Source organism: Jaculus jaculus, chromosome 2 (genome assembly GCF_020740685.1).
Source record: "Jaculus jaculus isolate mJacJac1 chromosome 2, mJacJac1.mat.Y.cur, whole genome shotgun sequence".
NCBI lineage: Eukaryota > Metazoa > Chordata > Mammalia > Rodentia > Dipodidae > Jaculus > Jaculus jaculus.
In genome coordinates, this window is record NC_059103.1 from 48,372,296 (window position 1) to 48,398,254 (window position 25,959).

The 25,959-nt window shown below is 47.5% G+C and overlaps 1 protein-coding gene and 1 non-coding gene across 5 annotated transcripts; both read right to left on the reverse strand.

Annotated features, from left to right (window-relative positions):
• On the reverse strand, positions 1 to 25,647 carry Prelid3a (PRELI domain containing 3A). 4 transcript variants are annotated; one of them, XM_045144070.1, is made up of 8 exons: positions 25,496 to 25,545; positions 19,157 to 19,267; positions 14,558 to 14,726; positions 13,373 to 13,462; positions 5,086 to 5,156; positions 4,877 to 4,979; positions 2,771 to 2,827; positions 1 to 872 (listed from the first exon to the last, which is right to left on the reverse strand). In XM_045144070.1, the coding sequence occupies exons 2-7, from the start codon at positions 19,162 to 19,164 to the stop codon at positions 2,774 to 2,776; spliced, it is 495 nt and encodes a 164-aa protein (XP_045000005.1). In that variant the 5' UTR covers positions 19,165 to 19,267; positions 25,496 to 25,545; the 3' UTR covers positions 1 to 872; positions 2,771 to 2,773. The 4 variants fall into 4 exon arrangements, with proteins under 4 accessions (XP_045000005.1, XP_045000003.1, XP_045000006.1 ...); XM_045144068.1 differs by lacking the exon at positions 19,157 to 19,267 and having other exon boundaries at positions 25,496 to 25,647; XM_045144069.1 differs by lacking the exons at positions 1 to 872; positions 19,157 to 19,267 and adding an exon at positions 2,293 to 2,365 and having other exon boundaries at positions 25,496 to 25,647.
• Positions 18,304 to 18,430, reverse strand: LOC123459151. Its single transcript, XR_006636059.1, has one exon. It is a non-coding gene; the product is annotated as a small nucleolar RNA SNORA33 (small nucleolar RNA).
• Positions 25,648 to 25,959: the final 312 nt, after the last annotated feature.

The window sequence follows — 25,959 nt, forward strand, 5'->3', positions numbered from 1 at the left end:
CGGGGGGGGGGGGGGGGGGGGGGAGATCCGAACTCAGATACTCACACTTGGGTAGCAAGCGCTTTAGCCATGAGCCATCTTTCCAGCCCACTGAATAGTGTTTTTAATCAATGGTTAATTATCATGTATGACAGTTAAACAAGTTAACATCTCGGTGAAATATACAGATGTTTTACTTGGTGTTGTTACCTAACTGAGTGAAATTATTTTGAACTGAAAAAACTAAAAAATTGAAATATATCAGAGTTCCAAACAAACCAAAACAACACCCCCTCCCCCCCCCAAAAAAAGAACACTGGCCACCCAAACCCACAGTCAGTCAGATAGCTCCATGCCCTTTTGAATACCTTTGCACGAGAGTCATCTTGAGAGCAAAGGAAGCTTCTCGACCACCTTCTACAGAAAGCGGTTGGGACACTGCTGCTGTGAGGATGGAGGGGACCGCAGCCAGGCCCCTAGGGAGGGGGGGCATGAGGAGAGATCTGCTCTTGCAAAGTGACCAGGGCCATCAGGGAGGAAGAGGCGCTCTGCCAGGGGAACCCGGTGAAAGCTGGAATCCACTTCGGGGGGGGAGGGCAGTGCACAGCCCTGCCCAGCGCAGCGTGCCCAGAGCAGAGCCCAGCCCAGGGAAGCGGCGCCCACTCCTTGCACGCACTTCTCGAACTCCCCACCGACCAGCACAGCTGGCAACCGGGCCCGAAGCTTTGCTGGGAGGTCACCACGGAAAGGGAGGGTTCCGGTAGGTGTCACCTCTCCCAGACGTGACTGAACCACTTCCACGCTCGCTCCTCACTCTTTCCTTTCTCCATCCGTCCTTCTTTCTCCATCTTTCCTTCTTTCATTTTTTTCTTTGACTTTTTCGGGCGAGGCATCTGATTAAAAGATGGAGACAGTTTGGTTTGGCTCATGAAGAAACTAGAAGCCCATGACTCACACCAGGATTCTCTCTCTCAACTCACATTACCTCCCTCCCTGCCTTGCTTTCTCCTTTCCCCTCCTCCTCCTCCTTTTCTCCCCTCCTTCTCCTCTTTCCCTTTACACCACACACACAGCTCAAGCCATGAGGCCATGAGAAGTGACGCTCTATGGCAAGTCCCAGTCTTGGATTCAAGGTGAAGGTCTCTGGAACGCTTCGGTGAGTGACTTAGGCAAAATCAGCAAGAATTTCTTAAAGGTACCACAAACCCACAGCTCATAGGCTGACTGGCAGGAAGGGAATGAGTAAGCAAACACACACTAGGGACAGACAGATGGAGGGAAGCGGGACCTAGGGCAGCAGAGCACTGCTGCTTAACAGGGAGCAACCAGAAGTCTTCAGGAGGAGGGCGAGGAGCCCCTAGAGAAAGGAGACAGGGCACTTTCTGAGACATAACAGCATGAAGGTGAGGGTTAACTAGCCAAGTGTCAAATTCCTGGGGGCTGAGGAAACCAAAGAATGTCTATGAAGTTCATAGAGATGCTAGAAAGGGCACAGCCAGTAGCTGAGTACTAGCTTGTGCCAAGTGAAGAGATTGGCACAAAATATTTTTCATAAGAACAAGTACACCCGCCGGGCGTGGTGGCGCATGCCTTTAATCCCAGCACTCGGGAGGCAGAGGTAGGAGGATTGCCGTGAGTTCAAGGCCACCCTGAGACTCCATGGCGAATTCCAGGTCAGCCTGAGCCAGAGTGAGACCCTACCTCGAAAAAGAAAAAAAAAAAAAAAAAAAGAACAAGTACACCCAGGCACGATGGCACAGAACTTTAATCCCAGCACTCAGGAAGATGATGAGGTAGGAGGATCACCATGAGTTCGAGGTCAGCCTGGGCTACAGAATGAGTTCCAAGTTAACCTGGGCTATAGTGAGATCCTGCTTCAAAGAACATAAATAAATAAATAAGCAAGCAAACTAGAGGCGGTGGCGCACACCTTTAATCCCAGCATTTGGGAGGCAGAGGTAGGAGGATCGCTGTGAGTTTGAGGCCAGCCTGGGACTACAGAGTGAGCTCCAGGTCAGCCTGGGCTCGAGTGAGACCCTACCTCAAAAAAATAAAAGTAATGATGAATAAGTACCCCTCCCCCAAAATAAAATAAAATATGTGCAGTCTGGGGCTGTAGCACTTCCCACAGCCCAGCAAGTATGAGCTCCTGGGTTCCATCTCCAGCCCCCCCCCAAAAATGCAAATTTTACCCCAAATGAAAAATCCCAGATCAGAGGAGCTTGTCACCCTGTGGACCTGCTCGGGGAAGCTCTTCACTTCCTGTGCACGGTCCCGAGGAATGTTCAGGCAGCCAGGCACTGAGATGCTGTGGCAGCAGCTGACCCTGCACTGCATTCCTCAGACTGCATGTGACAAGAGCTCAGGTGTCCCCTGGAAGGAAGTCCTGGCATGAAACATGGAAATGAAGGAAGATGGAGTTGTCCACCATGACATACGCTAAGAAGCACAGGGCTGAGCTGAAGAGATGGCTTAGCGGTTAAGGAGCCAGGTTCGACTCCCCAGAACCCACGTCAGCCAGATACACAAGGCGGCCTATGCATCTGAAATTTGTTTGCAGTGGCTGGAGGCTCTGGCATACCCATTCATTCTCTCTCTCTCTCTCTCTCTCTCTCTGTCAAATAAATAAAAATGAATTAAGAAAAGAAACACAGGGCTGGTAAGCAGCCTTGTTGTGGAAGCTTTCTCTCACACCACACCCCATGCACACGGTTAAGACAATGCGGAAACCCTGTACCAGGTAAAGGGTTACCGTGGTTACCCCCATGCGTCACAAGACATCAATGCAGACCTGTTAGCTGATGGCACTCTCGGAATGTTCAATTATCCACTCAATGGCAGCCCACCCCTGCAACAACACAAAAGGACTTCAGTTCTCAAGGCACACAGCAGACCACAGGCCTGAGGGGAGTGCTTCAGGGTTAGGGACATGGCAATGAACTTCCCGAGTCGCCTTCCACATACAGGCAGCTCTTGAAGCTCAGAAACACAGTGGGGTGTTTGTTTCCAAGGCCTAAAGTTCTCTGATGTGTTTGCGAATCAATCAATGCACCAGCTCAGGCCACCCCAGCGCTGGCACCTCCCTTAACAGAACATGGCAAGTCCTCACTGGAGGGACCCCGTGCCACACCCCAGATCCCACGTCCAAATCTACATATGAAGACCAGGGAGGTCAGGACGACCCTCCTCCTACACCTGCAACCCTGTCTCTCATATCCACAAGCAGTTTCCAGGCCTATCAAAAAAATACATCAAGGGCTGGAGAGATGGCTTAGCGGTTAAGGTGCTTGCCTGTGTAGCCTAAAGACCCAGGTTTGATTCCCCAGTGCCTACATAAGCCAGATGCACAACGTGGTGCATATATCTGGAATTTGGCCAGGCATGGGGGCATATGCCTTTAATCCCAGCACTTGGGAGGCAGAGGTAAGAGGATCACTGTGGGTTCGAGGCCACCCTGAGACTCTGTAGGGAATTCCAGGTCAGCCTGGGCCAGAGTGAGACCTTACCTCAAAAAAAAAAAAAAAAAAAAAAGTCTGGCATTTGTTTGCAGTGACTACAGGCCCTGGAGTGTCCTTTCTCTCCCTCCCTCTCTCTAATTAATAAATAGATATTTTGTTGTTTTTCAAGGTAGGGTCTCACTCTAGCCCAGGCTGACCTGGAACTCACTATGTAGTCTCAGGGTGGCTTTGAACTCATGGTGATCCTCCTACCTCTGCCTCCCAAGTGCTGGGATTAAAGGCATGCACTACCATACCACGCCCAGCTAAAATATTTTTTAAATAGTTACATCAACCTGCCAAAGGATAGAGACCACAAAGATGAATACTATCAGGTGCCAGGTACAGGCAGTGATTCAGCCTTAAGTGCAAGCCAGGAAGTACGGCCCCTTTAGCATCCACACATGTCCTTCCTCTCAGATCCTTCTGGAACGGTGTAGAAACACCACAGACACTCAGCTAGAGGGCCCAGTCCAGAGCAAGATGCGGGGACTAGTCTTGTCAGCACATCACCGCAGGGCACCGGTGAGCTCTGGGACCGAGGTGCATGCCTTCTTGGCACTGGAGGATATTGTGCTGGCCACCCACACAACAACCCCCCCCCCTCCCCCCGGCAAGTGAAATAAAAGAAAGCCAACTTGGGTTCCAGGGGCTAACTGTTTGATCCCATAGAAGGCCTAAAGTGCTTCAGACGCACAGTCTTCCAGTCTACAGTGTTTAGAGGCAGCACTCAGGGCTCTTGCTCTAAGCCAAGTACTTGGAAACACAGTGTTCAGGATGACTCTCTCTTTTCCTGGAAGAGCTCCTGTGTGGACAATGGTCTATTGTTGCCCTGCCTCCCGTAAATGAGCGAGGCTACGGCATGCATTTCTCAAATCTGTATTTTTCTTTAATAAAGCAGCGGGGGGTAGGGGGCTGGAGAGATTGCTCAGTGGTTAGAGAGGCGTGTTTGCAAACGTAAAAGCCTAGGTTCCATCCTCCACTACCCACGTACAGCCAGATGCACAGAGCCTGAGAAGCCTAAGGACCCAGGTTCAATTCTCCATGTCCCACATAAGCCAGATGCACAAGGTGGCACATGCGTTTGGCGTTCGTTTGCAGTGGCTAGAGGCCTAGGTGAGCCCATTCTCTCTCTCTCTCTCTCTCATAAATAAAAATACATAAATAAATTTTTAAGAACTGGTTAGCCTGGCTCTTCTATTACTGACTAGACTAAATACAAGCCACGAAGTACGGCCCCTTTAGCATCCACACATGTCCTTCCTCTCAGATCCTTCTGGAATGGTGTAGAAACAATGCAGGCACTCAGCTAGAGGGCCCAGTCCAGAGCAAGATGCGGGGACTAGTTTTATGAGCACATCACCTCAGGGCCTGGTGAGCTCTGGGGCCGAGGTGCATACCTTCTTGGCATTGGAGGATATTGTGCTGGCCATTAGACTCTCCAGGTAGTTCCCAAGGCTAATCCCCTTCACGGTGATGATGGCTTCCTGGGTGAGCACAGTTCTGCAGAAAAACCAGAGGTGAAGGGCTGACCAGCTCTGAGGGGGTGGTGCTCCATCCGCCCTCACCCCGATGGGCAACATGTCCATCCCAGGGAGAGATGACTCACTTGTCAGGGTTCTCTGGATGAGGTGTGTACACCAAACTCTCATTCACAGATACCAAATTCGTGAGTGTGATCTTTAAAAAAAACACCGGCTTTAGGTTCTAGTTATCTTGCATGACTTCGCAAACCAGCTTCAGCCTGCCCACACCCTTCCATCCCCAGATTAGGGTTTCTGCAAGGAAGAGAAGGGAAACATCTAGGCCCAAGGAACACCACCGTGTGTGCTAGGGACAGCACAACTTAGCTGTTCCTTTGGGCGGTAGTCATGTCTTCTCTCCCCACACACCTTCCCACAGCTGTGCAGGGATCTGCCCTTGCAGTGCCTGCGCACTGCCAAGCCCCCCAGCAACCGCAGGACAGGATACACGATTCTCCGTCAGTGTCCAGGCCAGCAACAGTATCCATTCCATTCCTCGTGTCGAAGCCTGGTTCCAGGACCGGATGAACTAGACCCCAGGATGCACACTGAAACTATGGAGGCCCTGTCTCAAGTTTCACTTCTTCTAAACAAGCTAACTTCTTTTTAAAAATAAAAATGCTTTGGGATGACTCAGGAAGTATCATAGTGCTGGAAAGAAGTGACTGGAGTACTGAGTAACATCTCGATCACACCTTCCAAGGCTCAGGGTCTAATGTGGAAGAGGTGGCAGAAAGAATGTGAGAGCCAAAGGAAGGGTAGGACTCCTTACAACGTGCTCCCTCCAGACATAAAATGGCCTTGATATCCATGACCTCATAGTGCCTGACACTACCTACACAAGACCATCATAAGAGGAGGAAAAGACCATGACATCAAAATAAAAGAGAGACTGATTGAGATGGGGAGGGGATATGATGGAGAATGGAATTTCAAAGGGGAAAGTGGGGGGAGGAGGAGGAAGGGTATTACCATAGGATACTTTTTATAATCATGGAAAATGTTAATAAAAATTAATTGAGAAAAAAATGTATTTACTTGGGCTGGAGAGATAGCTTTGTGATTATGGCTCTTGCCTGCAAAGCCAAAAGACCCAGGTTCAATTCCCCAGGACCACATAAGCCAGACACACAAGGTGGAGCATGTGTCTGGAGTTCATTTGCAGTGGCTGGAGGCCTTGGGGCACCCATTCTCTGCCTTTCTCTCTCTCTCTCACTCTCCCTGCCTCTTTCCCCCCTCTTAAATAAAAAAAAAATATATATTTTAAAAATATTTTTATTTTTATTTATTTGAGAGTGACAGAGAGAGAGAGAGAGAGAATGGGCACACCAGGGCCTCCAGCCACTGCAAACAAACTCCAGACGCATGTGCCCCATTGTGCATCTGGTTAACGTGGGTCCTGGGGAATTGAGCCTCGAACCAGCGTCCTTAGGCTTCATAGGCAAGCGCTTAACTTCTAAGCCATCCTTCCTTCCAGCCCATAAAAATATTTTCTAAATTACTTATTTGAGCCGGGCGTGGTGGAGCACACCTTTAATCCCAGCACTCGGGAGGCAGAGGTAGGAGGATTGCTGTGAGTTCGAGGCCACCCTGAGACTACATAGGGAATTCCAGGTCAGCCAGGACTATAGTGAGACCCTACATTGAAAAACAAAACAAAACGAAATATTTGAGCTGGAAAGATGGCTCAGTGGTTAAGGTGCTTGTCTGTGAAGCCTGACCCATGTTCAGCTCCCCAGATCCAATGTAAGCCAGACACACAAAGTGCTGCATGTGCTGTCCCACATATGCACAAGGTGGCACACGTGTCTGGAGTTCTATTACAGTGGCTGGAGGCCCTGGCACACCAATTCACCATGAGCACGTGCACTTTTGCTCTGCTTCTCCCTCTCTCTCATTAAAAAAAAAAAAAAAAAAAAAATTGCCTCAAAAAATCATTTATTTATTTGTGTGTATGGATGCAACCGGGTCTCTTGTCTGCAAATGAATGCCAAACTGCCACTTTTTGCATCTGCCTTATGTGGATGCTAGGGAATTGAACTCAGGCCAACAGGCTTTGCAAGCAATTGTCTTTAACCACTAGCACATCTGTCCAGCACTTTTGTTTTAAAGATTTTATTTTCATTTATTTATTTATTAGAGACACACACACACACACAGAATGGGCACACCAGGACCTCTAGCCACTGCAAATGAACTCCAGATGCATGCGCCACCAAGTGCATCTGGCTTACATGGGACCTAGAGAATCAAGCCAGGGCCCTTAAGCATGTGCCTTAACCACTAAGGCATCTCTCCAGCCCTTTTTAATGTTTTTTTTTTTAATTTTTTTTTAATTTATTTATTTGAGAGCGACAGACACAGAAAGACAGATAGAGGGAGAGAGAGAGAATGGGCGCGCCAGGGCTTCCAGCCACTGCAAACGAACTCCAGACGCGTGGGCCCCCTTGTGCATCTGGCTAACGTGGGACCTGGGGAACCGAGCCTCAAACCGGGGTCCTTAGGCTTCACAGGCAAGCGCTTAACCGCTAAGCCATCTCCCCAGCCCAATGTTTTTTTGAAGTAGGGTCTCACTCTAGCCCAGGCTGACCTGGAATTCACTGTGTAATCTCAGGGTGGCCTTGAACTCACAGTGATCCTCCTACCTCTTCCTCCCAAGTGTGGGATTAAAGTATAATCAATATTTTAATGCAAGTCTGTATGTTATATAAACCTTATTTCCTTAAACAATTCTTTTTTTTTCTCTCTCTCAATTAGTTTAGGAGGTAGGGTCTCTCTCTAGCCCAGGCTGACTTGGAATTCACTATGTAGTCTCAGGGTGGCCTCGAACTCACAGCGATCCTCCTACCTCTGCCTCTGAGTGCTGGGATTAGAGGCATGCGCCACTATGCCCACTCAAACAATTATTTAAAAAACAACAACACTTTTTAAAAATTATTTTATTTTACTTATGAGAGAGAGAGAGAGAGAATGGGTGCATCAGGGCCCCTAGCTACTGCAAACAAACTCCAGATGCATGCATCACCTTGTGCATCTGGCTAACGTGGGTACTAGGCAATTGAACTTGGCTCCCTACTCTTCACAGGCAAATGCCTTAACTGCTAAGCCATCTCTCCAGCCCTTCGCTAAACAATTCTATGAGACATGGTCATTCTCCTTTTTTAAAACAATTTATTTATAAGCAGAGAGAAAGAGAGAGAGAAGAGAGAATGGGCACACCAGGGCTTGTAGCCACTGCAAACAAACTCCAGATGCATGTGCATCTGGCTTACGCGGGTCCTGGGGAATCGAACCTGGGTCCTTTGGCTTCGCAGGCAAATGCCTTAACCGCTAAGCCATCTCTCCAGCCCTCATTTTCCTTTGATAAGAGAAATGTGAGACTGAAAAAACAACACATCCAGTGGCGCTAACATGTGACGGAAGCGTGCAGCTGTCTTCCATGCCCCATTTCCTTGGCACTAAGCCTCACTGTCACCTCAACTGTCCCTCTGAATTGTCAGCTGAGCTCTTCAAGGAAAAAGCAGAATCTCCCAGACAAAACAGAACAAACTATAACAGTAGTCAGAAATGACAAAAGACAAAAAAAAAAAAAAAAAAAGCCGGGCGCGGTGGTGCACGCCTTTAATCCCAGCACTCGGAGGCAGAGGTAGGAGGATCACTGTGAGTTGGGGGCCACCCTGAGACTCCATAGTGAATTCTAGCCTGGGCTAGAACAAGACGCTACCTTGAAAAACAAACAAACAAAAAAAGAGGCAAGAGGTACTAGCCAAGCAGCCCTTGCAGGCTCCCTGTCACCCCAAACCATAGGATGGCTAGAGGAGCCAACTAGACCATGGAGAGGACAGTGGCAAAGGTGGCACCAGGTGTGTTAAGGCATCTGGGCTCTGTCCTGTATGCTTGGAACCTCATCTTTCAGCACATGGGGACCCACGCCCCTTTCTGCTGCAGAACAGGGTAAGGGACAGACTGACCCCACAGCGAGATGCTGGGTCAAGGATCCCACACCCACCTCAGAGTCGAAGCCTAAATATGCTCCAGGGCTGGAGAGGTGGCTCAGTGGTTAAGACACTTGCCTGCAAAGCCCAAGGACCCAATTTCAATTGCCCAGCACCCACATAAGCCAAATGCACAGGTGGTACATATGTCTGGAGTTCACTGGCAATGGCTAGAGGCCCTGGCACTCCCATTCTTTCTCTTTTTCTAAAATAAATAAATATGCTCCAGATGCTTTGGGGGGGGGGGCAGATTAAAACCCCCAGATCCCAGAGTAGCTCCAGCCTCAATAGTATATTTTTAAAACTATTTATTTTCCAGGCATGGTGATGCACGCCTTTAATCCCAGCACTTGGGAGGCAGAGGTAGGAGGATTACGGTGAGTTCCAGGCCACCCTGAGACTACATAGAGAATTCCAGGTCAGCCTGAGCTAGAATGAGACCCTACCTCAAAAAAACAAACAAACAAACAAAAACAAAACTATTTATTTATTTGAGAGAGGGGGAGGAGAGAGAATGGATGCATTAGGGCCTCTGGCCACTGCAAATGAACTCCAGACACATGTGCTACCTTGTACATCTGGCTTACATGGAGTCTGGGGAATCGAAGCTGGACTCTTAGGCTTCGCGGGCAAGCGCCTTAACCACTAAGCTGTCTCTCCAGCCCTCCAGCCTTGTTTTAAATGCTGGCTCCACAGAAGATGCCAAGACGGGAAACCTCACTGGTTCCTCCACCATCCCCAGCTGCCTCTACCATCCTAAGCGTCATGTCCCACACTTCACCACAGCAGCCCGGCCCACTTCTGCTTGCTCTGTTCCATCCGCATTCTCACATTCATGGGAAGTCCTGCTAGAATGTCTGGGAACCTCCTGAAACCCAAGAGCCCCAACGTCTCTGCTATCTCCTCTCGGGGGTTCCCACACGGCCACACGGCTGGGGGCGGTACTCTGCCCCGGCTGCTACAGTTGTCCGCAGCTCGGGCTGGTGAGATAGCCCCCTGTGAAATACACGGGGGAAGGCGCATCTCTTGGTCCCTGTATTCCCTTCCTCAGCACAGGATAAGCACTTGGTACCGCTGGTGGAACCAATAAATGAACAATGACTCAAACCAATGCCATAGTGTAAGGGACAAGGCAGGTGGCCCACAGGAAGGGGACGCTGGAGGAAGGGAAATTCCATATAGGTACTTCGTTGAGATTATGCCCAAAGAAGCCCATTTTGATGTTTGTTAAAAGTAAGTAATATGGGAGCTGGAGAGATGGCTTAGCGGTTTAAGCACTTGCCTGTGAAGCCTAAGGACCCCGGTTTGAGGCTCGGTTCCCCAGGTCCCACGTTAGCCAGATGCACAAGGGGGCGCACGCGTCTGGAGTTCGTTTGCAGAGGCTGGAAGCCCTGGCGCGCCCATTCTCTCTCTCTCCCTCTATCTGTCTTTCTCTGTGTCTGTCGCTCTCAAATAAATAAATAAATTTTTATAAAAAAGTAAGTAATATGGGACTAGAGAGATAGTTTAGCAGTTAAGGCTCTTGCCTGCAAAGCCAAAGGACCCAGGTTTGATTCCTCAGCACCCACATAAAGCCAGATGCACAAGGTGGTGCATGTGTCTGGAGTTTGTTTCCAGAGGCTGGAGGCCCTAGCGGGCCCATTCTTCCTCTCTCTCACTCTCTGAGGACCTCTTTCAAATAAATAAATAAAATATTTTTTTGAAAAAAAAATAATATGGGGCTGGAGAGATGGCTTAGCAGTTAAGGCACTTGCCTGTGAGGCCAAGGACCAAGGTTCAATTCCCCAGAACCCACATAAGCCAGATGCACATGGTGGCACATATGTCTGGAGTTTGTCTGCAGTGGCTGGAGACCCTGGCGCAATCATTATCATCCTCTCTCTCTCATAAACAAATAATAAGTAATATTTCAAAAATAAAAAAATAAGTATTATTTTATGAAATAAACCATTTTCAAGAGGCTGCAGGTACAGCTCGATGGTAAACTTGTTTGCACAGCATATGCAGAGCCCTGGGCTAAACCTCTAGGACCACAAACAAGCAAATCACCCCATTTTCTTGGTCCATGCAGTCATCTCAACATATTCCTTGAATTTTCATTAAATAGTTTTATACATACATACGCACACTTTTTTTTTGCAGTGCTGGGCATCAAACTCAGTCCTTCATTACCCAATAATCACTCTACCACTGACCTATATACCCTAAGCCCATATATATATATATACATACATATATACATATATACATATATATGTATGTATATATATATACATACATACATATACATATACATATACATATACATATACATATACATATACATATACATATACATATACATATACATATATGTATATGTATATTTTTCCCCCCAATGGAAGGAAATGAGAGAAGAATAAAGGGAGAAAGGATCTTTTACAATGATCACTAAGGACTGGGGATGGAGCTCAGTGGTAGACCCTTACCTGGTACAGCCAAGGCCCTGGATTCAATCTCAAACATAGAATAAACAAACAAAACAAGGCCGCCTGACAGGGTGTAGTAACATGCACCTATAAGCCCAGGCTGAAATGTTCAAAAAACCAAAAAAAAAAAATTTTTTTTTTTTTTTTTATTAAGAAATGGGGCTGGAGAGATGATTTAGTGGTTAAGGCGTTTGACTGCAAAGCCAAAGGACCCAGGTTTGATTTCCAGGGCCCACATAAGCCAGCGTCTGGAGTTTGTTTGCAGTGGCTAGAGGCCATGGCATACCCATTCTCTCTTTATCTGTCTCTGTTTGCAAATAAACATTTTTTAAAATCCAAAATAATAATAATAATAAATTATATAGACATAAAATAGCCTGGATATCCATGACCTCATAGTGCCTGACACTACTTACACAAGACCATCATAAGAGGAGGAAAAGATCATGATATCAAAATAAAAGAAAGACTGATTGATATGGGGAGGGGATATGATGGAGAATGGAATTTCAAAGGGGAAAGTGGGGGTGGAGGGAGGGTATTACCATGGGATATTTTTTATAATCAAGGAAAATGTTAATAAAAATTGAGAAAAAAATAAATTATATATAAAGAAATGATGTATGTATATACTATGAAACATTCAAGCCAGGGTTAGCATATCTATCTCCTTAAACATGTATCATGTCTTTGCTGTAAAACCATTTAGAATCTTTTCTTCTAGCTCTTTTTTTTTGTTTTGTTTTTGTTTTGTTTTTGTTTTGTTTTTTTGTTTTTCGAGGTAGGGTCTCACTCTGGTCCAGGCTGACCTGGAATTAACTGTGTCATCTCAGGGTGACCTTGAACTCTCGGCGATCCTCCTACCTCTGCCTCCCGAGTGCTGGGATTAAAGGCGTGCGCCACCACGCCCGGCTCTTCTAGCTCTTTTAAATAAACAACACAGGGGCTGCGAGATAGTTTAGCAGGTAAACTGCGTGTCTTGCAGGCATGAGTTTCATCCCCAGTACCCATGTAACATGAACAGCAGGCACAGTGGCATGTGCCCGTAATGCCAGTGCTGGGGAGGCAGAGATAGATGGGTTCCTAGAGCTCACCAGCCAGCCAGTCTAGCCTAATTAGGACACTCTAGGCCAATGAGACTCTGTCTCAAAAACGAGTGGCCAGTGTTTCTGACGACAACACCAAAGGTTATCTTCTGGCCTCCACACATATGAACATACACATACAAACACACAAATACATATATGTATACATATACACTTATATAATTACACTAGCATTATCTACAGTCACCCAGCTGGGTAAATAGAACACCAGGATTTAGTTCTTTTTTTTTTTTTGTTAGTTTTTGCTTTTCCAGAGTATGGTTTCACTCTAGCCCAAGCTGACCTGGAATTTACTATGTAGTCTCCTCTACCTCTCAAGTGTTGTGATTAAAGATATTCACCACCATGCCTGGCTTTCTTTTTTTGGGGGGGGGGTTCGAGGTAGGGTCTCACTCTCTAGCCCAGGCTGACCTGGAACTCACTAGTCTCAGGTTGGCCGCGAACTCACAGTGATCCTCCTACCTCTGCCTTCCAGATACTGGGATTAAAGGCATGCACCACCACACCCAGCTTTAGTTATTTTACCTATGTTTACCTCTATGCTTACTATTCTTGAATAAAAACATAAAGGTGAGCATGGGCGGCTCACATCTGTAATCCCAGCGCTCCACAGGCTGAGGCGAGAATAATATTGCAGCAAGTTCACGGCCAGCCTGGACTACAAATGAATACCTGTCTCAAAACAAAACACAAAATACCTCCTACTAAAACCAACCAATTACTTAGACCAAAGGCAGACTGGAAATAAAATTAAGTGAAGGCATTATGCGCCATTACCAAGAAATATCAAGCACCTTTGCTTACATTGGTGGAACAAAGTTCCATTTTCCTTTCGGACGGATCCACAACAGAATGTTCCTTGATGTATGTCAAAGTTCTGCTGGTTCCCAAAATCTTTAAAAAAAAAAAAAAAGGTACCATGTTAAAAATCCATTTACGGACTGGGGAAATGGCGTAGTGGTTAAGGCATTTGCCTGGGAAACCTAAAGACTCTGGTTTGAAATTTTTAAAGTCCATTTACGTACCAGTTCACTTATTTACAACTATGCTCTGTCTAGGGATACAGAATAGTTGAAGTTCCTGTTCTAGTTGGTTGGACAGTAACAAAATGAATTCAGAGCTTAATGTACAAAACTTAACAAATGTTTTTTTTTTTTTGGTTTTTCGAGGTAGGGTCTCACTCTGGCTCAGGCTGACCTGGAATTCGCCATGGAGTCTCAGGGTGGCTTCGAACTCTTGGTGATCCTCCTACCTCTGCCTCCCGAGTGCTGGGATTAAAGGCGTGCGCCACCACGCCCGGCAACAAATGTTTTTTAAAAAAATATTTTTATTTATTTACCAGAGAAAGAGGGGGAGAGAGAGAGAATGAATGGTCACGCCAGGGCCTCCAGCCACTGCAAACGAACTCCAGACGCGTGCGCCCCCCTTGTGCATCTGGCTAACGTGGGTCCTGGGGAATCGAACCTGGGTCCTTTGGCTTTGCAGGCAAGTGCCTTAATCGCTAAGCCATACCTCAAGCCCACAAATGCTTTTTACCAAACCTTACATGAGGGAGGCAAGGGCTCTCTCAGGCCAGGGGGTGGGGGGCGGTCTCAGTGCTGAGTTCTAAGGCAGGGTAGCCTATCCACACCCTGATGCAAGGCCTGGGCTAACAGCTCCAGAAGAGGGGGTGGACAGGAGGAGGTAGCGGAAACCCTGGGACCATGCGAGGCCCTGGGCTGCACGTGGAGGTTAAGTTAAGGTGCAACAGGGCAGGTGACTGTCATCCTCAAAGTTATACTTTCAGAGCCATGATGTCACTGGGGAAAGATAAAGTCACCAAGGCGGTCCCTTACTGAAGGGGACTAGTGTCCTTCCCAGACAACAGACTGGGACCAGTGAGGCAGAGGTCTCGTGACAAGAGGTGGGAGCCCGGGAGAGGCGCGGAGCCCAGGCACAAGGCCGGGCTGCAGGGGTCTGCAGGGAGCCCGGGCGCAGGACGGGGCTCACCGCGCGCACGAAGCCGGGCAGCCCCCACTCGGTGCTGAGCAGGCGCAGGCTGTGCAGGCGGCCCCGGCCGTCCACGCCGCGCTCCAGCACGTCCACGCCCACCACGCACGGGTTCATGGGGTTCGGGTACTTCCGCATGGCCGCCTTGATCACCGTGTCCCACGGGTGTCTGCAGGGAGAATACAATCAGCCTCGGCTGCAGGACAGCCACGCGCTTCTCTGGATGCTGGGTAGCCCTGGACCTGGGCATCTCTCCGAGGAGACCAGGGCTCCCCACTACCCCAGATGCAGCAGCGCCTTGGCCTCTGCGCTCAGCGGCCCTGACCTCTTAGGACCCTGGGCTTTCCCTGTTCTGGCCCATCTCCAGTCCACAGGAGGGAGAACACTTTTGTGGGAGCTTCGTGTCAGTGAGACAGGACTCCCCATGGCCACGGTGGAGGTCCACTGGGAAAATTGCACACTGACCAGCTAGCGCCCAGATGTGCCTCCCGTCTCGTCTGGCTGCTGCTCTGGATCCGAGCTGGACCCTGACTTCCGGGACCCTGACCACCTGGACATCCAGTAAGTAGGTCAGTAATATTAAAGAACCCATCGTGCGCGCGGCGTGGTGACGCACGTCTTTAATCCCAGCACTTGGGAGGCAGAGGTAAGGAGGATTGCCATGAGTTCGAGGCCAGTCTGGAACTATATAGTGGGTTCCAAGTTAGACTGGGCTAGAGTGAGACCCTACTTTGTAAAAACAAAAACAAACAAACAAAAACAATAGCAACAGAAAAAAAAAAATTCATCGTGCCAGGCCCAGCACTCTTGAGGCTGAAGTAGGAGGATAGCTGTGAATTCAAGGCCAGTCAGGAGCTACAGAGTGAGTTCCAGGTCAGCCTGAGCTAGAGTGAGATGCTGCCTTGGGAAATAATTTAAAAAGAAAGAAAAACCTCATCTATTTTGTAGGATGTAGCCAAGCAAGCTGTTGCTCCTATACACTTAGTGCTGTCCCAAATCAACTAAGAATGGTCTTCAACTTACCACCGTTGAATTTAAAACTTTTCTACCATAAAATGGTGCAAGCCGGGCGTGGTGGTGCACACCTTTAATCCCAGCACTTGGGAGGCAGAGGTAAGAGTATCACAGTGAGTTCAAGGCCAGCCTGAGACTACATAGTGAATTCCAGGTCAGCCTGGACTAGAGTGAGACCCTACCTCACAAAACCAAAAAAAAAAAAAAAGCTGCAAACATGGGCTGGAGAGAGGGCTTAGTGGTTAAGGCACTTGCCTTCAAAGCCAAAGGACCCAAGTTCAACTCCCCAGGACCCACATAAGCCAGATGCACAAGGTGGCACATGTATCTGGGGTACATTTCTAGCGGCTGGAGGACCTGGTACACCCATTCTTTCTCTCTTTCTTTCCCCCTTTCAAATAAATAAAAATAAAGTATTTTTTAAAAAGCCTTTAAAAAGGTGCAAATATGTATCCCATACCCACTAATTTTCACTTTCATTAGTGCATACAATAAATTATGAAGATATTCAATGTTCAGGTATGCATTTATAAAGTGGGCTTTGCATTTGCTGGTTTTGCCCAACCGTATGTAGTCTAATCTGTTCTGGGCTCATTTAACATGGGTGAGGAGCTGGAGAGATGGCTCAGCAGTTAAGGTGCTCGCGTGCACAACCCCATGACCAGAGTTCGATTCCCTAGTACCCATGTAAAGCCCGATACATAAAGTGATGTGTGCATCTGGAGTTCATTTGCAGTGGGTGGAGGCCCTGGTGTATCCATTCTCTTCCTCTCTCTCTCTCTCTCTGTGCTTGTAAATAAATGAATAATGTGTAACATAGACGAGGGCAAGCTCTGATACTTAGCAGTCCTACAGCCTGTCTGATTTCACGCGCACACCACCCTTGGCCCTTCTTCTGGATAATTCAGGCACACCGCAGCCTGCCAGCTTTCTAATGCCCTGCCTATGCTTAGTTTACCCATTTTGCCCACTGATCTGCTGACATTTGTGATAACTTCTGTGTTTGTGCTGCTGGGATCATTTGGAATTACTTACTCACATTTTTGTTTTGTTTTGAGGCACAGCTTATTCCAGCCCAGGCCTAGAATCACAATAATCCTCACACCTCAGCCTCCCAAGTGCTGGAATTAAAGGCACATGCCACTCTGCCCCAGCTTAAGCTAATCTGAATATCTTTTTGTTTGGGGAGGGGGGTCTCGAGGTAGGGTCTAGCTCTAGCCCAAACTGATCTGGAATTCACTATGCAGTCTCAGGGTGGCCTCCAACTCACTGCGATCCTCTTACCTCTGCCTCCCAAATGCTGGGATTAAAGGCGTGCGCCACCTTAATATCTTTAAAGTGACAAGGTCTAGGCACAGAAACCAATACCACACTCCTTAGTTCAAGAAAAAGCTGATATCCGTTCAACTGGCTGCCCTGCTCGTAACGGCAGATGTTAGAACGGGCTCAGATGACAGAGAGGCAGAGAATAGCGGTGTGGTTTTTGCCTGCAGGAGTTCCAAGTTTAGGCTGACAGGAATGGTTAGATCATTCTCAGAAGGCACCAAGCACACTGTACACTGAAACAAGGTGCAGCCTGACTCCCATCCCCATGGGAGTGCTCTGCTCCCCCCACACCCAAGAATGGCGCCCTGTACTTGTGTCATCACAAGGGTCTCAGGACAGCGAGGCGTGGTGGCACACGCCTTTAATCCCAACACCCGGGAGGCAGAGGTAGGAGGATCACCGTGAGTTCGAGGCCACCCTGAGACTACACAGTGACTTCCAGGTCAGACTGGGCTAGAGTGAGACCCTACCTTGAAAACTGAAAGAAAGGGCTGGAGAGATGGCCTAGCGGTTAAGCGCTTGCCTGTGAAGCCTAAGGACCCCGGTTCGAGGCTCGATTCCCCAGGACCCACGTTAGCCAGATGCACAAGGGGGCGCACGCGTCTGGAGTTCATTTGCAGTGGCTGGAAGCCCTGGCGCGCCCATTCTCTCTCTCTCCCTCTCTGTCACTTTAAAATAAATAAATAAAAATAAACCAAAAAAATTTTTTTTAAAAATTGAAAGAAAGAAAGGAAGGAAGGAAGCAAGCAAGCAAGCTGACATAGGCTGGGATTTACCTAAAATTATCCATGGGAAAGGGCTATACATGTGAAACCAGGCAGGCTATAAGAGGATCAGTTGGGACTGGGGAGATAGCTCAGTGGTTAAAGGTGCTTACTTGTGAAGCCTGCCAGCCCAGGTTTGAGTCTCTGGTACCCGCATAAAGCCAGATGCCCAAAGTGGCATAGATGTCTGGAGTTTATTTACAGTGGCAGAGGCCCTGGCATGCCTACATATATACTCTCTCAAATAACAAGTTACAGTAGTTTTTTTTTTTAATTTTAAAATTTTATTGTATTGACTTATTTGAGAGAGAGAGAGGGCGAGAAAAAGGCAGATACAGAATAGGTGAGCACGGCCTCTAGCTCCTGAACACGAACTCCAGATGTATGTGCCGCCTTATGCATCTGACTTACGTGGGTCCTGAGGAATTAAACCTGGGTCCTTAGGCTCGCAGGCAGGTGCCTTAACCGCTGAGTCATCTCTCCAGCCCTACAGTAAAGTGTTGGGACTGGAGAGATGGTTCACTTGCCTGCAAAACCTAAGGTCCCAGGTTTGATTCTCCAATACCCACGTAAACCAGATGCACAAGGTGGCACATGCGTCTGGAAAAAAAAAAAAAAGACAAAGAAAACACTTCAACATTATATTGTAGCCATTTTGAGGGACCATAATGACCAGAGCTGTCCTTAAGGCTCATAAAATTGCATTGCTATTGCCAGCTGTTTCTAAATTTTTGCAGAAACACATTCAGATAAATAGATTAACTGGCTGGACAAATAAAATAAAATAAAACAAAACAAAATAAAAACTTAGTTAACCCACGTGCTCAGGACTCTATTCTATACACTTTTGCTTACTTCTGAAATTTTCATAATGAAAAGGGTTTTTGTTGCTGGTTTAAGTAAACACAATACCAAAATCTCAGCTGCACCCTATTTCCAGTATTTTATTGTTATTTTTGTTGTTGTTGTTTGTTTTTTTTCAAGGTAGGGTCTCACTCTAGCCCATGCTGGCCTGGAATATTCACTGCATAGTCTCAGGGTGGCCTCGAACTCACAGTGACCCCCCCTACCTCTGTCTCCTGAGTGCTGGGATTAAAGGCATGTGACACCACACCCGGCTTCTCCAGTGTCCCCCCTCCCCCCCCACACACACACGGGTAGGGTTTCACTCTAGTCCAGGCTGACCAGGCTGAACTGGAATTCACTATGTAGTCCCAGGGTGGCTTTGAACTCAGGATGATCCACCCACCTCTGCATCCCAAGCGCACGTCCGGTTTTCCAGTTTTTGTTGTTTTTTTTTAAAGACTGTGGGCCACACTCTGCAGGTTCTGCACCCTCTTAGGTGGTTGCCACAATGCCTTTGAGACTTTACTAGCTGTCTCATCTCAAGGGCATTTACGCCGCGGCTGCAAAAGCAAGGGGGGTGGGGAGGAGGCTGGCCTCTCCCCGCAGCGCAGGCGGGGCTCCAAACCGCAGCGCGCTCACGGCTGCGCACCGATGCATTCAAGCAGACAAGCCCCGGTTCTCTTATGGATCGGTGATGAAATGGTAAAGTGATTCATTGTATCACTAGTGGACCGCTAAGGACTCTTCTCTTCGACAGTGTCTGCAAGGGAACAGGAAGTAGGCTAGCACACCGGGCTCCCTGGCTGCCTCGGGAGCTCTGGGCAGCGGCTCGGTTGCGGAGCCCAGCTCCCGGCTGCCTCCCACCACCCACCGCCTGCGCTTGGAAAAACAATGCGCCAGCTGTTTGCTCAGACTTGGGGATGTGGTAGGTGTTTTCTCGAAAATTAATGGAATGAGCCTGTCGCTTCAAAGCAAACAACTGCAGCATTTGTTGCGGAAGATAAAAAATCTCGAGTTTTCAGGGGGCTGGGAAGATAGCTCCGCTGTTAAAAGCACCGGCTTGTGCCAGCCCGGGTCTGATTCCTCAGTACTCACGTAAAGCCAGATGCACAAAGTGGCACATGGGTCGAGTTCATTTGCAGAGGCTAGGGGCCCTAGCACACGTATTCATTCTCTCTCTCTTTGTAAATAAATAAGTAAAAATTAAAAAAAAAAGAATACTCAGGCTTTTTAAAAACATACTTCATTATTTGTTTGTTTGTTTGTTTATTTATTTATTTGTTTATTTGTTTGACAGAGAAAGCGAGAGAGGGGAAGAGAATGGGCGCGCCAGGGCCTCCGGCCACTGCAGACCAACTCCAGACACGTGTGCCCCCTTGTACATGTGGTTAACGTGGGTCCTGGGGAATCGAACCTGGGTCTTTTGGCTTTGCCTACAATCACCTTAACCACTAAGCCATCTCTCCAGTCCTGTGTTTTGTTCATTTTAGTTTTGCTTTTTTAAGGTAGGGTCTTGCTCTAGCCCAGGCTGACCTCAAACTAACAGTGATCCTCCTACCTTGGCCTCCTGAGTACTGGAACTGAAGGCATGTGCCACACCATCAGCTGTGTGGGTTTTTTTTTTTTTTTTTTTCTTTTTAGAGAGATAGAGAAGGGAGGGAGGGAGAGAGATAGAGAGAGACCAAGAGTGAGAATGGGTGCACCAGAGCCTTTAGCCCCTGCAAACCACCATGTGCATCTGGCTGATGTGGGACCATTATCTTAATTAATTAAAGCAAAAACACATGGGGCTGGCTACCATTGGGTCTGTAAGAGGAAAATATATTTTAATCAAACAAGGGACAAGTTATTTTGTTGTTGTTTTGTTTTCTTTCTTTCTTTTTTTTTTTTCAGGAAGGGTTTTGCTCTAGCCCAGGCTGACCTGGAATTCACTATGTATTCTCAGGGTGGCCTTGAACTCATGGCGATCCTCCTACCTCTGCCTCCCAAGTGCTGGGATTAAAGGTGTGCACCAGCTAAGGGACAAGTTTTGTAGCCTATTTCTACAGCTAGTATAATCAAGCTAGAACTGCATCTGTTTATATCCAGTTTGGGTGGATCTCAAAAGCTTACTACCAGGAGAAGAGAAATTGTCAAAATATCCATACAACATGATGCCTTTGATTTCTGTTTCAGGAAAACAAAAGTATATTATATTTATGGACATATATAAACACACATCAGTGTCATCACATGGACCTTTAGCACAAACCACTGGAAAGACACCCATCCAATTCACTACTCAGCCACCTCTGAAGAGAAACTAAGAAGGGACAGTACTGGAGAGGGAAAAAAGTGGTTACTTCTTTTAATTTTTTTAAAATTTATATAAATATATACATACATATTTATTTATTTATTATGGCTTTTCAAGGTAGGGTCTCACTGTGGTCCAGGCTGACCTGGAATTCAGTATGTAGTCTCAGGATGGCCTTGAACTCATGACGATATCCCTACCTCTGCCTCCCGAGTGCTGGGATTAAAGGCATGCCCCACCATGCCCAGCTTTAATTTTGATATTTTTATTTATTTATGTGCAAGCAGAAAGAGAGAGAGAGAGAACGGAGGCAGAGAGAATGGGTGCACCAGGGCCTTCGGACGCTGCAAATGAACTCCAGATGCACATGCCACTTTGTGCATCTAGCTCTCCGTGGGTACTGGAGATGTGAACCTGGTCGTTAGCCTTTGCAGGCAAGTGCTTTAACTGCTGAGCCATCTCTCCAGCCTGAAAGTGGGCACTTCTGACCTATCTGTAATGTTAATTTCTTATTTCTGTTTCTAGCTGGAAGGCAAGCAAGCTATAGGTCTATCTCCCCCAAGCCTCCTGCCATGAGGGGACAATGCCTGCCATGGACCTGGTGCTGCTCTTATTTTGGAAGGGCCTCTGGCCTCCCCATGAGCTTCCCTAGCACCTCATGGAGCACTGATGTGTCTGGTACTGGCAGGGTGCCTGGGACATAAACTGAAGTACAACACAGGCTACCACATGGGTGAACCTCCAAAACTATTATGCTATGTAGCCAGGGTGTGATGGTGCACACCTTTAATCCCAGAACTCAGAAGGCAAAGGGAGGAGGATTGCAATGAGTTTGAGGCCAGCCTTGGACTATAAAGTGAGTTCCAGGTTAACCTGGGCTACAGCGAGCCCGTACCTCAAAAAAAAAAAAAAAGGAATGGAGAGTTGGCTTAGAGGTTAAGGCATTTGGGGACCTAGGTTCGATTCCCTAGTACCCATGTAAGCCAGATGCAAAGGTAGAGCATACATCTGGAGTTTGTTTACAGTGGTTAGAGATCCTGGCATGCCCATTCTCTCTATTTGCCTCTCTCTCTCTACCCACACACTAAAATAAATAATAAATTGCCGGGCATGGTGGCACACGCCTTTAATCCCAGCACTCAGGAGGCAGAGGTAGGAGGATTGCCGTGAGTTCGAGGCTACCCTGGGACTCCATAGTGAATCCTAGGTCAGCCTGAACTAGAGTGAAACCCTACTTTGAAAAACTCAAAATAATAATAATAAATAAATAAAATGAACTAAAAGAGTTTAAAAGGGTTGGAGAGAAAGTGGGTACTTCTTTTAATTTTTTAAATATTTTTAGTTATATATTTGCAATTGGAGAGAGATAGAATGGAAACAGAGTTTTGGGTTTGTTTGTTTTTTATAATATGAAATGTCCAGAAAAAAGCAATCTAGACAAATAAAAAAGTCACCTGGGACAGGAATGAGGAATGTCTACAAATGCAAAGAAGAGGTGCTATCTGGAAGACAGTAGAAATATTCTAAAACTGGACAAGATGATGGCTAAATAATTTCCAAAAAAAAAATCAACTTTCTGGAAGTATATTAAAATTTTTTGAATTATATACTTCTTATTTATTTAATATATATTTTAAATTTTCATCCACTCATAATTTTTTAAAATTTTATTTATTTATTTGCAAGCAGAGAGAGAGAGAGCACTAGAAGAGAGACAGAGAGAGAATGGGCATGCCAGAGCCTGTAGCCACTGAAAACGAACTCCAAATGCATGTGCCCCTTGTGCATCTGGCTTACATGGGTCCTTTGGCTTCACGGGCAAATGCCTTAGCTGCTAAGCCATTTCTCCAGCCCCTATTTATTTATTTATTTGAGAGAGAGAAAGAGGGAGAGAGACAGAGAGACAGAGAGAGAGAGTGAGAGAGAGAGGGACAGAATGGGCATACCAGGACCTCCAGTCACTGGAAACGAACTCCAGATGCATGCGCCCCCTTGTGCATCTGGCTTACAGGGTCCTGGAGAGTCAAACTGGGGCCGTCTTTTGGCTTTGCAGGCAAACGCCTTAACCTCTATGCCATCTCTCCAGCCCCCAAGTTATATACTTTAAAAAAATTATGCCAGGTGTGGTGGCACGTACCTTTAATCCCAACACTCAGGAGGCAGAGGTAGGAAGATTGCTGTCAGTTCAAGGCTACCCTGACACTATGTAGTGAATTACAGGTTAGCCTGGGCTAGAGCAAAACCTTACCTTGAAAAATCAAAAATAAATGATTTTTATTTATTAATTTGAGAGAGAGAGGAGGCAGAGAGAGAAAATGGGCGCACCAGGGCCTCCCACCACTGCAAACAAACTCCAGACACGTGCACCCCCTTGTGCTTACGTGGGTCCTGGGAAACCAAACCTGAATCCTTTGGCTTTGCAGGCAAGCATCTTAACTGCTAAGTGATTTCTCTAGCCCAGAGTTATATATTTTTAAACAGATGACTTACACTCCAAATGGAATATATAAATACTTGAATAGAGCTTAAAAAAAAAAAAAAAAACAGCCAGCCGTGGTGGTGCATGCCTTTAATTCCAGCACTTTGGAGACAGAGTGAGGAGGATTGTCATGAGTTTGAGGTCACTCTGACACTACATAGTAAATTCCAGGTCAGCCTGAGCTAGAGTGAGACCCTACCTCAGAAAACCAAAAAAAAAAAAAAAAAAAAAAAAACAGGGGTAGGGTTGGTGGTTAAAGGTACTTGCTTGCAAAGCCTACCTACTCTGGTTCAAGTCCTAAGCACCTATGTAAGCCAGAAACAAAAGTGTCTGGTGTTCCTTTGCAGTAGCAAGAGTCCCCTCTTTGTGAGTTTACACACACACACACACACACACACACACACACACACGGAAATAAATAAATAAATAAAAATTTAAAACGCGGGCTGGAGAGATGGCTTAGTGGTTAAGCGCTTGCCTGTGAAGCCTAAGGACCCCGGTTCGAGGCTCGGTTCCCCAGGTCCCACGTTAGCCAGATGCACAAGGGGGCGCACGCGTCTGGAGTTCATTTGCAGAGGCTGGAAGCCCTGGCGCGCCCATTCCCTCTCTCTCCCTCTATCTGTCTTTCTCTCTGTGTCTGTCACTCTCAAATAAATAAATAAATAATAAAAATAAAAAATCTTATTTAAAAAAAATTAAAAGTGCATGGCAGCTGCAAAAATGGTCAAAAATGGGCTGGAGAGATGGTTTAGCGGTTAAGCGCTTGCCTGTGAAGCCTAAGGACCCTGGTTCGAGGCTTGGTTCCCCAGGTCCCACGTTAGCCAGATGCACAAGGGGGCGCACGTGTCTGGAGTTCGTTTGCAGAGGCTGGAAGCCCTGGCGCGCCCATTCTCTCTCTCTCCCTCTGTCTTTCTCTCTGTGTCTGACGCTCTCAAATAAATAAATAAATAAATAAAATTTTTTTTAAAAAAAAAGGTCAAAAATACTTTTCCCAGTGTCAGCCAACATTTCATGACTCTCTAGGGCAGTAATCAACTGGTCCACAAGAAAACTGAGTACCGAAAATACTCTGGCATTCCTGTATATAATGACTTAATTTCCCCAACCCCTCTTTGCATATCCAACTGTGTAAAGTTATGCCTCATCATGACAGAACAGTCTTTAGAAAAGCTGCAAGTTTACAAAAAAAAAAAAAAAAAATGCATACCATCTGGTCTAAGAGCCCATAAAAGTTTCATTTTAAAGTCAGGGGCTGTTGCTCAGTGTAACTTGCCTAATGTGCTGGGTTTGACTCCCTGCACCACCACAATATAAAACTAAACTAAAAATAATTTCAGAGGTTTTGAAACAAGCTAATAAATATTCACTATAACTTTAAAATCTTAAAAGCCAAAGGATGACAATTTCGTTTCATGCAATTTTCCCCCCCCCCCCCCTCCTACGGCGAAAAGCTTCTCAACATGGACTAGAAGATTCTAAAATCTTTATTTATTTATTTTATTTTGGTTTTCCGAGGTAGGGTCTTGCTTCCAGCCCAGGCTGGCCTGGAATTCACTATGTAGTCTCAGGGTGGCCTTGAACTCACAGTGATCCTCCTACCTCTGGCTCCCAAGTGCTAGGATTAAAGGCGTGCGCCACCACGCCCGGTTAATGTTTTTTTTTTTTAATATATTTTATTTATTCATTTGAGAGAGAAAGGGGCACAGAGGGAGAGAGAGAGAGAGGAAGGGGGGGGGAGGACAGGAAGGGGGTAGGGCTTCCAGCCACTGCAAACAATCTCTTAACACTTTTTTGCTTCGAAACGGATTCAAATTCGATGACCCACTAGAAGCAGGCACCGCGGAGGTCAGGCAGATCGCGGTTTCCCAAGCTGACTTTGGAGGTGTCCAGGGGTACACACGCCTATTAGATCCCCACCACCACCTCCCCTCCCCCGACCCCCAGTGCTTTCGATCTACTCTCTCTCCCCAGCTCAAGGCCGACGCGGACCCCGAGAACGTTCGCTTCCATGACCGCTGCAGGCCTGGCACCCCAGGACCCCGTCCTGCGCCGCGGGATCGGACCTGCGGCGGAGGAGCTGGGGTGCGGCCCGCGCCGGCCGAGGACGAGCCCACCCGCGGCCCCCCATCCCCGAGGCTGGGCTGCCTCCGCGGGGGCATTAGCCACGAACCGGGCCGAAGCGCGCCTGCCTTTCCCGCGGCCGCCAGCCTCACCCGAACACGTGCTCGGAGCTCCAGATCTTCATGGCCTGGGGCAGCCCGGCTCCCCCGGCTCGGCGCCCCGCAGGATGCCGGCGTCCGCGGGGCTGCGTCCTCCGTCACGTGGTCTCGGGGCGGGCTGCTAAAAATAGGGATGCGGGAGGCGGCGGGTGGTACCCAGACAACTTGGGGCTGCTGCTGCTGCTGCTTGCTGCAAGGAGGTGAGCGGCTGCGCAGCTGCGAAGGGCTGGGATGAGGTTCGTTCTTCTTCTATGGGTGCCGTCCAGATTTTCCTCCAGGCCCTTTTCCAACTGCCGAGGAGCATCGTGGAAAACCAAATCCGCCAATCCGAACTAAACTCTATGCAAGAGTTGAGGAAGGGCCTGGGGAGATGGCTCAGCGGTGAAAGGCACTTGCTTGCAAAACCTGTACGCTGGGGTTAATTCCCTGAGGCTATATAGTGAATTCCAGGTCAGATT